At 35.4% G+C, this 16,347-nt stretch overlaps 1 protein-coding gene across 1 annotated transcript in view; it reads right to left on the bottom strand.

The window, feature by feature from the left end:
* Positions 1-16,347, bottom strand: part of LOC108359012 (defective proboscis extension response 1) — a 230,663-nt gene that overhangs the window by 7,952 nt on the left and 206,364 nt on the right. Inside the window, exon 7 of the mRNA XM_017610623.1 lies at positions 13,452-13,549. Coding sequence (XP_017466112.1) covers positions 13,452-13,549 — 98 coding nt within the window. The remainder of the gene's footprint in view (positions 1-13,451; positions 13,550-16,347) is intronic.

The following is a 16,347-nucleotide window of genomic DNA, read 5'->3' as shown; positions in this document are numbered from 1 at the left end:
ATCGATAGACTCCATGTTGCCGTGGTCCGATTGTAGGAGCACGCATACTTACGTGTTCGTATCTAGGTTGGAAGATTAACAGAGTTGCCACCCATTAAAAAATTTTGTTCTATTAAGTTAAATGCATTGCTGCAATATGGGCATCGGAAATGGTTTTGAAAACGCTTTATTTTTAGCAGCCTCCCAGGGTGGTCACCGGTTTAAAAAATCAGATTCCACTTTAATTTAGGGAATTAGATAATTCAAATATGTATCACAGTAAAAGTAAGAAAATGTAATAAAACTACATTTTTGTAATAATTACAGTAATATAACAGTCTTATTTATTGTTAAATGAATGTTGTAAGTATTAACTTGGAGTAAATTAGGGTCCACAATTACTGAAACATCGGCGTTTTCGTATTTTAAACGTATTGCTTTTCCAAGCCAAGATAATTAAGTGCACCGAGTTTGGTATAAATTTATACAAATTGACAGCATCGCGACAATTGTGCACCCTACGTCGAATTTGTCCAAAAGCAAGTCAGACGCGTTCTAAGCTAACCTGTTGAAGGATTACATAGAGATCACACTACGTGATGCTGCACCAAATGTCGATAGTGAAACAACCGTACACCACATTGTCACCAATGGTCCCCCAGTCCACGAGCGCCCACGCAAACTCACTGGTGAGAAGTTAAACGCCGCAAAAGAAGATTTTAATCTGTTGCTGCATCATGGTGTCATAACACCTTCGAGCAATCAATGGACAAGTCCCATCCACATTATGCCCAAAGAGGCCGGTGGCTGGCGCACTGCAGGAGACTTTCGCTTAAAAATCAACATCAAAAAATTCCATATCGGTCGATGTGAAGTAGTCTACTTACGCTATTCTGTGAGCCAGCATTGTTACCAGCCTCCTGAGGAAAAAGTTATCCAAAGCAAGAGCGAGAACGCTGTCAATATCCAACACCTTGTATTATTCCACCATGGCCATAACTACGAAAATAATTCAACTTTTAAAAAATTGTCAAAGTCATACACAAATGCTTTTTTTTGATGAATGCACCAAATAGGGCTTTCTGAAAGTTTTACCTTCACCAACTCATCAAACTGCCTTCGTATACAATGACAAGTTCCGGGGAAAGATTTCCATCAACATATGCAGCTTTTAGGTAGCTAAGTAAGTAAGTATAAATAAATTATTTGCAAATTGTCATTATTTTCGAGAGTACTTGAGTTACAGAAACGAGAATGCACTAAATGAAACAACAGCAAGACGCACCACTCATTTGACCCTTTGCAGGTGAAGATGGATGAATAAGAAAGCATAAAAACATTTGAANTCGAGAGTACTTGAGTTACAGAAACGAGAATGCACTAAATGAAACAACAGTAAGATGCACAACTCATTTCACCCTTTACAGACGGTGAAGACGGATGAATAAGAAAGCATAAAAACATTTGAGTGAATGTTATGGTATGGAAAACGGCTGCAAAAAGATTTCCATGAAATGCAAAATGAGATCTGAATGCTAGCGGCAATTGAACTTCTGATTGCATTACAAAACAGAAAGCAACACAGCAACACAACTCCCTACTCGAAAGGGTTGCACAATAGCGCATGTAAACATATGCACAAGTATATGCGCCTACAGGCTGTATACACATATTAAAATTTTCAAAGACAGCAACAAAAAGCTGACCACTTCAAAGCAACTAATCGGAAGGAGAGAAACATGCGTAGTGACTTGCCATGTGCGAAAATTTATAGACAGGTTTCCTCACAGTGCGTTGCAATAGAACTTTCGTCTCCGAAATCAAATCAATGGAGGACAGCTGGGCTTCGATATTGTTATATCGAGCATTGTAGAAGCGTGTAGAAAAGAACAACATTAACGATAGCGAAATGACAGAGCAGGTATTTCAAAACGAATCACCGTGGATACCTTAGAAGACAAAGAGGTTATACTTCCTTTCTAATATCTCGGTCTTATACTAGATAGCAAACTAAACTGCGGGCCAAATATTGCAGTTCGAGTGCGCAAAGCAACAGTAGCACTATTCTCTTGAAGCAGTTCCATAGGAAAATGATTGGGGATAGAACCCAAAATAACACAGCTCTCTATCCTGGTATAGTGCTATGGTTGGATAAAGTCCAAACTTGCGTCCAGCTTGCGATGATAACAACAATTTCTTCTGGTAGACCTACATGCCAAGCAGGTCGCAAATGTTGCGGCAATTCGTACGATTAGTCTAAATAAGTTGTCAAACCAGTTATGGTCATGGTAAAATACTGAGGTAATTTTTGGGGCTTCGCGGATTAAGAGACCCTGCTCTCATTGCAGCGACTACGCGTACATTTCGCTTTCTTCAATGTTTCAGAACCATTCTTGTCCTCAAAAGACAAATGAAAGACAAATGGCAAGGTAGTTCGAAAGTTTTTTAATATTGTAGCGCAAAAGTCTTAGAAAAGCTCTCTCGTTCACCATTCGTGGTGAAAACCAATTTTTGTATATCTGTTAGCTCGCGTCGCTGCAACATTAGCAATGGCCGAGTGAGCAAAGTACAGGTGTGCCATTCGAAAGATCCGACTTCGAGCCTAAGGCGGCACTGTTTATTTTATCTTTTTAAATTTAAATTCTTTTCTTTTTTAGTTTTTCAATTCGATTGTTTTAAAAAGAAAAAAATATACTTGTTAATTTCATTTAATTTTTTTTCATTTTAGGTATTTCTTTTCTTTCTCAATTTAACTTTGTTTTAATGATTAGATGTCATTGTTTTAAAAAGTAGCATATTTTTTAATTTCATTTAATTTAATTCATAGAATCTATTTTCTTTTTTTAATTATTTTTTTTTTCGTTTTTAATTTGATTTTCTCTTAATCTATATATTTTATTGTTTAAAAAAGAAAATATATATATATTTTTTTAATTTTTATTTGATTTGTAAAAACTTATTGTATGTATTTTTTTCCTTTTCTAATTATATTTGTTTTTTTCGTTACTTTGATTTCCTTTTAATTTATAGGTTTTTTTGGTTTACAAAAGAAAAATATATGTTTTTTTATTTCATTAAATTTTCAGGAGCTTATCTTTTATTTTTTATTTTTGTTTTAATAAAAATATTTTTCTTTTTAATATTAAGTTTTCTGTATATAATATTTTCTTTTTTTAATTTTATTCTTCTTCTAAAACAAGCAGACTTATGGCAAAGATCTCCTCCTGAGAGACACTTTAATCTTTAAGTAGGCGATATGACTGCCGTCAACAAATTTTTCCAACTCTGAGCCATCAGTGCAGATGGCAATACCATTGTGTATCGTCGGCAGATCAGCATCCTAATCTTCCCTTATACAAAATAGGCTGTTTTGAAACTCAATTGAAATAAAATATGTAAAACATTTTCACTTGTTTGAGTTGTATCCTACAAGGTATGCATGATGCTCGTCTTTGCCACTTTGAGGCAAACAAAAGCAGACAACAAAAACCTTAGAGCAAGCGCATAGCTAGAAACAGTTACAGAAATCCACAAAGTCTCGAAGCACCAAAAAGAAAAAAAACACAAAATTTAAAACGAGCATAAGCGCCAAAACAAGAACAAAATGGAGAAACGGCACTACGATTACATAGCTGAAGTGAATAGGTAAAGGCTAAGTGGCTAAAGGGTGCGAGTGTAAGTACACAAAAGACTTACAAAAACAATAACAACATTATTATTAAATGAGCATTACTATAGCTACTGTTGAGAAACGCTAGCACAATGCGCCAACGGAAATGTTACACTTACAAAAACAACACAAAAACAGCTTGTAAAATAAAAACTACAACTTTGACACAAAGTCTCGCCAGCAGCTTCAACGGCAAAAAAAAAACAAGAGAGCAAAAACGTAAACGACGAGAGATAGCCAAAGTAGCGCATAGTTGCATACCATCACGACTGACCGGCTAACTCAAAGAATTCTTTAACAACCATGGCTTGCCGAGTAGTTATAAGCGGGGTGACCCCTACTGCCTTCCCTTAAAACTTGCGCATTGTGCAGAGTAAAAGTAGACAAGCGCAGGAAATGCAGCGTTGAGCCTGAAGGCAAGTCATTCGCTAAACACTAAGCAAGCTAGTGAGAGATGAGCAAGCGAGCGATTGCAAGCTGTATGCAGTTGCAAGTGGGCATAATGGCGAATGGCAGGCGACAGGCGACGCAGGCGCTGCCGGCAACCAGCAACGCCACATAATCCATGTCGGCTTAGAAAATGAAGTTATCACGGGGTACAAGAGTGTTTTTCTATTCTATTTCATTTTATAGTTTACAGCTTGAAGCTTGACTTACACATTAAAAAAATATATGTTTAAACAAAGAAAAAAATAAGTTTTATTTATAACAAAGTGTTTTCCACATTCCATTGTGACCAATTGCAGTGCACATTTTAAGTGGCCTGCCAAATGACTGCATTGCCGGGCAACAATCAGTAACTTGTCGGGCGTCCTGCTGCACTGCCGCATGACGAGAACATGTGACAGCCATTTTGTTGCTTTCTTTCGGGTAATTGACCGTTAAAGCGACTTCCATTTACTTTTGTTTGCAATGTGCAATGCAAGTTTTTTATTTTTATTTTTTGTGTTTTTTTTGTTTTCTTCAAAACCAACACAGCTTTTCACATTCATTTCCACTATATTTTAGCTACCGAAGAAAAGCTCCTTTCTTGATGTGCACTCGGAAGTAAAGCAAACATTTGCACACACAAGCCATGCAAAAAAAATATAAAAAAATAAAAACTAAATGCAGAGAAGTTGTGAAAATAGTGTAGTGGCTGCATGAAAGAAACCATTTGGCACAAGTTTATTTATCGCTAGAGGCACCTCAATTTCACACACATACTTACATTCTCAAAGCACTTATAGAGCATTTAAGCTGGCACACAGAGTTAACGAACACGCTCAAACATAGCTATGTATGTATGTGTTATATAAATATTGGTGGGCAGTTAATTATTTTCTGCAGCTTTGGGCATTTCCTGTATACATACCCGTACATACATAGACATGCAGTCATGCTTTGTGTCAAACCGAAATTGTATGCGGACTATTTTAATCCTTGAACGTACATAAATAAAAGACATTTTGCCAAAGGCTATTATGAAGTTGTGATTATATAGTATGTATTTGTACTCGTTTAGTTTTCCATCAGACTAATGTTGCAGAAAATGTTGCGGTTAGAAAATCTCTAAAAAAGATACTTAAATGAATAGAAAGCAAGCAAATAAATTTAAGATCAAGTGCCAGAAAAGTATTCATCCACAATACATATTTATTTAAATAGTATGTGTGTATGTTTAGAATAGTTTACCAAGTGATTTTCAAGCAGTTATCTATTATTGTTATACATATGTATATTTATAAGTATGAAGTTGTAGAAGGAAACTGCATTCAAAATATTTTATTGTATTTATTAGACGGGATGTTACGACTATAATAAAACTGCGGGATCGTAAAATTGGGTGAAATGCTAAATCCGAATATGCCATAAAATTTATAGTTTGACTGTTAACAGCTTGTAAAATAAACTGCCAATTTCTATAAAATTAAGAAAATACCACTGGTTATGTACCTTAGCAGTTGACAGCTGCCAAATGGACCGTAAATTTTTTCTAAAAATAAGACAATCTTTTTAAAAACGCCACTGATTACGTTCTTTGACATGCTGATCACGAATTTTGTGTCAAATTAAAACTTTGAGAGTTGGCAGCTGCCAAATAAACTAATAAATTTTCTAAAAATAAGCAAATATTTTTTAATATGCTACTGATAAGTGTTTTAGATATGCTAGTCACGACTTTACGTCAAATGAAAACCTTAAGAATTTACAATTGTCGAAGGAGCTGTAAATTTCTCTAGAAATAAGGCAAATCTTCCAAGAATTAAAAGTACTATGTTTTAAGGCTCAATGATCTCGAGTTCTATAGCATATTCAAACTGTCAAATCAACTGTCATCTTCAGTTGAGTAGTACAACATATTTATGTATTGCTATATGTTCAGCCCAAAAAAAATGATCTAGGCCCAAACAGTGTTTTAAGTTTTTTTGAAGTGAAACTTCTTAACGGCGGTTGGTTGGCTGGGAGTAAATTGACAAATTCAACGGAAATTGCACACGGAAATGGTGCAACGGAAATGGTTGAACACTTTACTTATATAAGGGCAAAGGTGAAAGGGAATAAATAGAGACGAAAATGATAAGCATACAAGTAAAAACAAAGATAAATAAAAAGAAAAAGGTGATGATGAGGATACCGATAAAAGTATATATGAAGATAGAGAAAGAAAGATTAAAATAAAGTTAATTATAGAGAAAAGGATATAGATATAGACACAGAGGCTCAGTCTAAGAACTGTTTTGGGATTTCAGATTTTCTGGATTTTCGGGGCTTATCGATATAACAATCGATATTTTTATCGAATTGTGTTATCGAAATTTGCTATCGATATTGTTATTGCTTTTGTTATCGATATTGTTATAGATTTTGCTGTCGATATTTTTATCGATTTTGTTATTAATATTGTTATCGATTTTTTTTATCGATTATTTATCGATTTTGTTATCTTATCGATTTTGCTGTCGGATATTTATCGATTTTGTTGTCTGTTTTATTAGCGATATTTTTATTGATTTTCTAATCGATTTTGCTACCAATATTATTACTATTTTGCTATCGAAATTTTTATCGAATTTGTCACTGATTTTATTGTCGACACTTGTATCGGTTTTCTCTTTGTTGGATGTTACTATCGATTTTGTTATCGAAAGATTATAAAGATAAAAATGAAGGTAAAGGAAAACAGAATAACATAAATGTAATTAGAACGAACAGGGGTAGAGGGATCCAGATAAAAAAAAGACAAAAAATAAAACCTTAAGCAAAAGAAAAATGTATGTACGTAAGTTTCACTTCTTCAGTGTGGCCGACGAGCGCTACATTTTTTATATTATGCGAAATTCGTCATTTGCAAAACTTCATTTTTCTCGTTTTTAAATAAAGTTAGCCAGGTTTGAAATTTTGGAAATTTCGGTCGCCATATTGAATTTCGCATTTTGAATCTTGAAAAACTAGTTTAAAACTTGTAATGAGCGAACTTAAGAATCTTTAATACCAAGTTCCATGAAAATTTATTAATGTTTTTAATTCCTGTAACTCTTCTCTACCGATTATTTTCTACTTTTAGAGAATATTCGTCAAATACTCATTAGCAATAGAGAATAGGGCGGCGAATTCATATCTCAATTCGCCTTGATAGAGAATTGTTACAGAAACGAGCTACTGGACGGCACTTTCGAAAATTGATTTCAGCTCTGTTAAGACACATCTTACAAATGATATCATGGCTTATATAGAATAGATAACATAAACCTTTAATATTTTAATACATTTTATGTTATTTGGAACAACTGCTAAAGTTGTCTAGTGATTGTTAGAACGTGTCACGATAGAACTCGTTGAACTAAATGGATTCTCAATGGCTTTCTCAGCAGCTATTATTGAAAACACTAATCAGTTTTGAGTTCGTTGGACATTTCTGAATATGAATAACTTTATTCTGATTAATTTAACACAGTTTGAAAATATGCATTTTTCGCGTATAATATGGCTTCGCCGACCACTGTGTGCCGGTGAGATATACGGGTATACTGTACTCCGGCAATGGGCATGCCCTTTGCACTCAGGGTACATTTGTTTTTGTAAAAGTACTTAAGTATATGCTGTGTGTTCCAACAAATACACATACAAACATAGCACTCCGCGCGAAACAATACAAAAAGGTACGCAAAAATTTTGTCTACATCGCTTCTCATTGGTTGTTGGTTAGTCAATACTTGAATTGCAAACAAGTTTGGAAGTAGTTAGAGGGCTGGTAAATTCCTTCAAATACGTAAACTGCTTCTCATCCATCTATTTTCCACTACGTAGTCCATGGCCGTACGGATTGCCAACCTGGAAGACCAAAGCATGCCCCCCCCCCCCAAGAGAAAAGTGAGGCTTATCCCCATTAATTTCGATAAAGATCTCAGATCCTGACCCAGCGTCAGTTTTGAGGCCATCAGTGAAAGTTCGACAATGTGTGAGTCCGAGTAGACTCTTCATCAATAGTGAGGAAAATATGCTGACCAAGTCACAAACGGGCAGTCGCCGTATGCTGTACCATTAGGGAGAGGCAGATATTACTGGCGACAGAGATCTAGGCACAAGTGTCTTCAACGCCGCATGGTACTGTGCTACCATAACCTTTGCTGTTTATGTATTTCTTTGTGCATTTTCGTAATTAGTTTAAATATATATATATTTTTTTTGTTTAAATCAGTTTGCCATTAATATTTATATGTACCATTTATTGTGCAAAAATTTAATAGCAACAAAAGCTATGCATTTTACAATGCAGACATTCGTTTCCCAACTTTAATTTGCATTGTTATTGTGGTTGGTTATTACAAATTTTTATGCACAACTAACAATAAAATTTATTTCTTTGCAATTCAACTCTGCACCATTTCGCATAATTTTTGGTAATATTTTGCAAGTATCTACGTCTATAACTTTTTTACGGTCTATGGAGTAATTTGCGTCACTATTTGCATAATAAATCTGCAGCAAAACAAACAAAAGTACTCACGTAGCTGAAAATGAAAAACTGTTTATGACTTCTGCCGCCAGACGGTCAAATTGTGCTGCTAATAAACTGGCAGCCGCTTTACGAAAAACAGACCGTCAATGGTGTGGCAAGCAAACGAAGAAAAAAATAAGCTGAAAAAAAAAAAATATTATAAAAAACTCTAACGGCAAAACTTTTGATCTTTTCTTGAAAAAGTAAGAAAAATAAAATGTAGTTTTTCAAAGCTTATACATAAATATAAATATGTACTTATAAACGAAACCTCTTTAGTCTACGATAAGTCATTTGCATAAGCGGCTTGCCAAAGCCCACACAAGTAGCACTTATCCACTCACCGACTAAAAGGTAGCAAATCCACTCAGGTAAACACACGCATACAAGTGCTTACATACACCTAAGTACATCCATATATGTGTAAATGTATAGCTACATACACAGGCGCATTAAGCGCTCCACGTTTTTACATATACATATATTGCGTTTTGTTATCGTTTGGTGAAAATTTAGAGCAAGCCACATTTCAGTCATAAACCAAATACACACTCGACGGGTACTATAAAAAGGCTCGACTTGCAGCATGAGTCCATTTATTTCTTTTGTTTTAACGGTTTGTAGGGAAATTGCAAAACAAATATCAAACAGAAAGCATTTCATTCGAGCCATTTTTATACGCAAGCGCACTTGTGTACAAGGGTATTGTAAACTTGTTCGAATAACGGTTGATTGTATGGATCAGTCTTTGTCAATTCGACCAATGCATTATGGGTAAATTGAGCCATTTTTGTGGCTAGAATTAATTATGACCAAAAAAGAAACCCGTCTTAACGCTCGACGACCGAAGGATCAAATGTGGTCACTTTTAAATTCGCGGTTTTATTAAAAAAATTTGAGTGCAGTTTTTTTCAAAATATCTACTCTAAAGAAAAAAAAATGTCACTTAATTACAAATACAATTATACAGTGGCTAATTTGAAAAAAATGTTGGCAAAGTACAGGAAAAAATAATAAGAAAAATATAATAATTTATTTTTCGCTCCAAATAAAATATTAAAAAAAAAAAGTTAAACATCTTGAAAGTTCTTACTTTTCTTTTTATTTCCTATATTTTTGTAAATTTTGTATACAATTATCTATTAACTTAAATATGATTGTTCGAAAATAGCTAAACAAAGAGAACACAAAATCGATTCCAATATTTGACTCCCAGACCACGACTATGACCACCTGCTAAGCAGTTGTCCTTTGTTTTTTACAAAAACAAAAGATATCGTTATTTGGTTTGAAGTTTTTCTTATGAAATACCTAGGAGAAAAAGTTTTTTTTTTTGTAAGTACGAAAAGCGACTTTTTGCCACATAAACACATAGTGGTTGGAATCGACCATTTTTGTGAATGATTAAATTTAGTCCCAACTTTCCTTTTACCATATAACAAAGTTCTGCAAAACGAAAAAAAAAAATTAAATGGTTTTTCCAAGCTTGTGTCAAAATCAAATTCCGGGATTTTACAAGTTTATTTTTTGAATATCTCAAAAACTATTAAAGTTACCAGAATCGTTTTGGTCTCTACACAAAAAAGGTATATAAAAACAAGTAAGAAAGTCTAAGTTCGGGCGGAGCCGAACATTAAATACCCGGCGCAAGTATTAATTATATGTTTTTTCACCTTTCCGAAAGCTACCGCTAGATGGTAAGACGGGGTGTATCAATTTTGAGTAAATTAGCGACCTTCAATTTCGAAATATGGAAGTTTCAAGCATTTCTGAAATTTACCGTTATATGAAAAGCATCCGTAATTTTAGTCCGATTTCAATAATTTTCAACGTTTTTCTTGTATGTGGCAAGCACAATAACCACACGGAGTTTGGTACAAATTGGTAGAACGGTTATCGATAGACATATATGTGGTCAAAAGTGGGCGGTTCAATACCAACCTACCTTGGATTAAGGGAAACCTTCATACCAAATTTCATTGAGATATCTCAATTTTTGCTCGAGTTATCGTGTACACGGACGGACGGACAGACGGACAGACGGACGGACAGACAGACATGGCTTAATCGATTTCTTTTTTCATCCTGATCATTTATGTATACAGTTGTCTATATCTATCTCGATTCGTTTTGGCTGTTAAAAACAACCGTTATGTGAACAAAATTAATATACCCTTGTGACAAGTGCGCTCGGGTATAAAAATTCAAGTATTATACAATTCCCAGAATTTTAGAATTTCAAAAATTGCAAAAAACCAAAAAAATTATAAAAATGTTTGGCTAAATTTTTGTTGCAACACCTCCAACTGATCTTAAAAGATGTTGAAATTTTCAAGGTGTTTTTTTTTTAATATAAAGAATTTTTGAACTTTGTTTTCAACACCTTCAACTGATCTTAAAGGGATCCTGCAATTTTAAAGGTGTTTTTTTAAGATATAAATTTTTGAACTTAGAAAAAATATGTGCTCCAAGTACACCCCAGATATTCAAAAATTTAAGTTGCAAAATCCGAAAAATTTTGAACTTTGAAAAAAAAAAAAATTTATTTTTTCACCACTGGTATTGAACTTTTTACCTCGCAATTTTTGTTAGGAAAAATAGCAAAGTCTTAGCGGTAGACATTATAGTTGCTTTTTTAGACATCACCACACCTCCTCATCAGATTCCTTTTTTCTTGACTTCAGCAGGGATCGAACCCGTCGTGCACACCCCGTAAACTCTTGCTGCTATTTTTCTTTTTTTTTCTTTTGGAAGAACTTCGTTACATGATAAAAGAAAACTGAAATTCATCCAAATCAAAAATAGTCGACTTGAATCATTAGTCGATTTGGCACCAAAGCCTGTCATATAAAAGTAGTTTACAGTAGTTTACACATTTGAAAAAAAAAACGATATTAAATACTTATACTCCTCAACTTGTTATTATGTGTTAATGGGCTGCCCCCAAAAACTAGATTTTTAGCGTGGAACATGCAATCGAGTATTTTGGGACGAAGCAAACTCTAACACTAACTAGGAGTGCGAGCGATGTTAAACGAGCACATTTGGGAAATGTGTGAAACGCCTCCAACCGACCCCCATCCGCTATGCGCAACAGGGTGTTTCGGCCAAACTACTCATTACAGTTGAGCGCTAAGGAGGATAAACCGACTTCCTGTTCGCCAAAAACAAAAAAAACAAAAAATGCCCCAGCTAATAGTAAACTCTACCCTCAGCAAAATTTTACGATTTGCTAGAGTGCATGTAATCAGTATTGTATAGCATACGTTTAGGCGTGCATACCCCTTTAGTACTCACTGAGAGTGAGATGAGCTTTGTAGCTGTTGGAAAAAATTCAAATAACAGCAACAGCATTGTTGGGGCGCTAACAAGTTGAATAGGATGGCAAAGTGGAAACAGCGCAGTGCACCGCCTTACGACCCCACTATCAACATCACCGCCAGCATTTCATCAGTGCAATAATTATATTGCGTTGCAACGACAAACACACAGATGTTTCTATATAACTACATACATACATATAGCAAATCGCAGCGCATTAGCACAAGTGGCACAAAAGCTTACCAGCAACTGCAACAACAATAAACTGCTGCTTTTTTCACGTTGCTGTGGCTGTGGCATCGTAAAGTAGCTCATCAACTGTGATGCCTTTTGTTGCTCGCTAAGATCTAGTGGATGAGGTACTCATAATAAGTTGTTTGCTCTTGTTGTTGTTGTCGACACTTGTTGCTCTGCGAGCTAAAGCAATGCATCTGACTTTTTTTCATACATATGTACATACGAATATGTGCATTCTATGTCACACACCTATACATATTTATTTTTAAAGCCACGAGATCCTTAAGTTAATTCTTTTTTATCCTAAACTTATAAAGTCGAAAGGAATTGATTCGAGGATCTGATCGTGTATACATATATTGGTCCTTAAAAAGTATTGGAAATTTTTAACACCTAACCGTCCTTGGGCCCCAAAAAAGTTGATCATTTCCAATTCTGTTATTATTTGGTAGCCTTGAGCTTGAGGAAGATTTCTATGGTATAGCTTCCGAAAATTAGACTGAAATTCATTATGTAAATAGTTTTTGAGCCAGGTAATAGAAACAATATCATTTTATATAATAACATTTTATATAATAATTTTTAGTATGGTTTTAAAGCCAATTCAATTTTAATATAACAAAGGTTAATTTTGAGTTTGCAAAAAAAAAACACAGTCTGCCTTGATTCCGTTATGCCATTCATTATTAATTACCTTCAACGCCGCTGCTTGCCCATACTAAGTCTGCGTCCACAGTTTGAATTCTCTTAGTATTTGGGCCCTTATTGTGGCTGCGCCCGTTGCGAGTACTTCAGGTGGCCCGTTTTTCTCGAAGGCCCTTTTACAGGTATGTTTTGTACGTTGCTAGGCTCTTCTTTGCTCTTTGCTCTACGTTACACTTCCAAGTAAGTTCGGAGTCAAGGATAATACCCAAGTATTTCGCCTCGGAAGAAAGCCTACTGGACTCATAGTATTACAAACAATCAGGCAACAAGATTTTAGATTTTTCTTGTTAAAAAAAAAAAAAAAAAATAATGCTTATTTGTAAACCATTTAACCTATACTTTTCTTAGATTTAATAAACATTTTAATTTCCAGTTGCATTTTTACTTTCCGGTGCTGTAACCACGTACACATATCTTTCGTGCGTGGGCTATTATCAATGTAGACTCCCACATACATACATACATATATATGTATGTGTGTAGCAAGTAAGTATGTTTATGAGCATGTTGATGGATGCATGTACATACGTGTCACACACATATACCATAACTACTCACCTATTATGACGTGCACATAAACCGAGGATGTCTTCGCTATCGTTGGCACGCATGTATAATTTCCGGTATCACTGGGCATGGCACGACGAATTTTCAATCTACGAAAGATAAAAGCGATGTGTTAGAAAGGAAAAGTTGAAAGTAAAAAGCAAAGTGTTTGAATAAAAGGAGTTAACTATAACGGTATGAACTGGGTTTGTTCAAAAGTTTGTAGATATTCATGTAAGTGCTATATGCATATGTATATCTATTTCTATGCGGGAACTTTACAAAGGCTGAATAGTGGTGTCTATTACCGCACCGGAAAGCTGCAAATAGCTGTCATATAAAGTTTTATATAAGGAACCAATATAAGTGTTAGTGTTTATTCTTAGTAAAGATTTAACTGTGGTACATTAGCTGTTTAGATACAAGCACTTACCTAAAGATGGATAAATTGATACTAAGAAAGGTGTATATGTCAGGGAATAGCATTGGTTGATCGTCAACTGTTCATACTCATTCAATACCGCTGCTTTGTATGACTGAGCAGCGGCGTTGGCTTAGTAGTATCGATACCTAAACCAAATTAGAGGATGACTGAACACGAGCGCACTGTGTGCTGTCTTGCAAATACAGCCACCACAAGTGAACGATGCTTATAACTGCTCATACTGATATTGACTTCGGCAAATCTGTACTCTGAATGATCGTGCACGAAACCAGCAAACGTGGCAGTTGAACGGCTCCGAAAACATGAGAGTCATCATTTGTTGCAGAAGTCGTTTGACTTGTTGCTGAAAATCATCTGACTTGTTGCTGAAATGACGACGAATGTGGTAAAGGGTAATTTATCGTCTCGTATGCATGTATGTATGTATTTATAGCGCGTCTACCATTCAATTGCATTGCTCACTGCTGGCTAGTTGTGAGGAATGTGCATACGTACGTATGTATGTATGTACATATCAATGCTTCATTTCAAACAAGCAAGTGTCTTTGAATGTTTTTGAACTACAGTATCATCACTTCGGCAACACGTCAAACGCGCCTTCAGCAACAAACCAAAGGCGGCGGTTTGACTTCTGCAACAAATCAAGTTAGCTAACTGCGGCATCTTGCCTTCGCCAGTCTTTCACATAAGCTGTCATGCTTTCGGCAACCGTCCAAATGCAGTATCGTGCTTATGGCTGTCGATCAAATACGCCGGTTGCTGGCTTCGTGCACGATCATTCGGAGTACAGATTTGCCGAAGTCAATATCAGTATGAGCTGTTATAAGCATCGTTCACTTGTGGTGGCTGTATTTGCAAGACAGCACGCTTTGCGGTGGTGTTCGTTCATCCTCCGTTTTTAACGTGAGTAGGCTTAAAGTCACAAAAACAGCACCCTTTGCCAATGTCTGGTATATGTGTCATGATTATATAGCCAATAGTAACCCATTGTTGCGGTTGTGGCATTTTTGAGGACGACGCTATCAACCAAGTTAGAGATAGAGCTTCCACCACTACAACTAGCCATAGAGAAGGCATTCTGCTAAAGAAATGACAACTAAGTTTGTAATATTTTTTTTCTCTGAAATGAGACCAGTCAAGTAGCATTCTGAAATGTCTCCTCGTATGAGATCAATTTGTTTGAAATGATCTCTTTATGTTTAATTCTGGATAACCATAACTTTTTAGAGGCTCATGTTTACGCAGAGGAAGGAGGGTAAAGTATTAACTAACCCCCGTAAAGACACTTAGATAAGGAGTTCTTTCAGGTAAGCTCCCATGACAAAATCGGATAAAAAGATACTTGAATAAAGTAAAGCGGTTTGATAAGCTGCTAGTTTTTAAGTTGCGGAAAGTATATTTTTTCGTAAAAAAGCATTTGATTTATGGCTATATCTTCGAAAGTTTAGTTCAATATTTTAACAATTAACAAACTGTTTGAAGAACTTCAAAACCTCAAAACAAGCGTTTGCTTAAAGAGCGACCTAACTATGGAAGTATTTAAGGCTTTGAAAAATTAAAAAGCGGCGTAGCCGCGAAATATCTGTATAGGGAACGAATTTGGAGCACAAGATATGGATTTTTGGTAAGGCGAATTCAATTTGCCACTTTTGTAGAAATTCGCCATGTTTTCTGCTTCAAGTGGCTGTCATAAACAATGCAACCTCTGACGTGGTCTATTTTGTGTGGCCGCTCACCCTATATGCGAAGGCTTTTAATGTAGCCTAGCAATTACAAGGGCTTTTTATTCTATATTTTAAACTGAATAAGTTGTATGCTATCAACGATTAAAGTCTGCTTCCGGCGAGAGCAACATATCCACAGACTATATTATGGCGCTTCTTCGAAATCGACAAGCCTTCGTGTAAGACTTGTAAGACTGGTTCGTCTTACCGTGATAGCGAAAGAAGCAGTGTTCTGTGGTGTAGTATCTACCGTACGCAGCCTGCAGCACGATATGCTTCTTATTTTTATATGGGACCTTTGGTCGTATTTTTGTCTAAAAAACCGGGATGACCTCATATCATAGATTTTTTGATGCTGACTTGAAGTGCATCTACAAAAGTTTTCTAGCACATCCAGTTTTTGAGAAAAAAACTGTTGAATTGTCGATAAAGCTGATGCCACATAAAACGTTTGCTTCGCTTTACGTGACAGATTCGCTTTGACAGCTAAGATGAATTGTATGAAAATGCACAAAGCATGCCACATAGATCATTGAAGCTGCAGCGCGAAGCGAAAAGATGGCCAACTCCCATCTTTTTGCGCGCTTTGACAATCAGCCGGTTTAATATTTATTTTGTTTCGTCCAAATTCGAGTATTCATGCTGAAACATAAAACTCAATTACATTGCTGATAATTTTAAAGCAAAATATCTTAAATCCACAGCAATTTTGACGAGTAAAAAATTGATTTCTTGGCGT

Source organism: Rhagoletis zephyria, unplaced genomic scaffold (assembly GCF_001687245.7).
Source record: "Rhagoletis zephyria isolate East Lansing unplaced genomic scaffold, Rhagoletis_zephyria_1.1 Rzeph_scaffold_00324, whole genome shotgun sequence".
In the NCBI taxonomy this organism is placed as follows: domain Eukaryota; kingdom Metazoa; phylum Arthropoda; class Insecta; order Diptera; family Tephritidae; genus Rhagoletis; species Rhagoletis zephyria.
The sequence above is the reverse complement of the archived record's forward strand: the minus strand, read 5'-3'. Positions and strand labels throughout refer to the sequence as shown.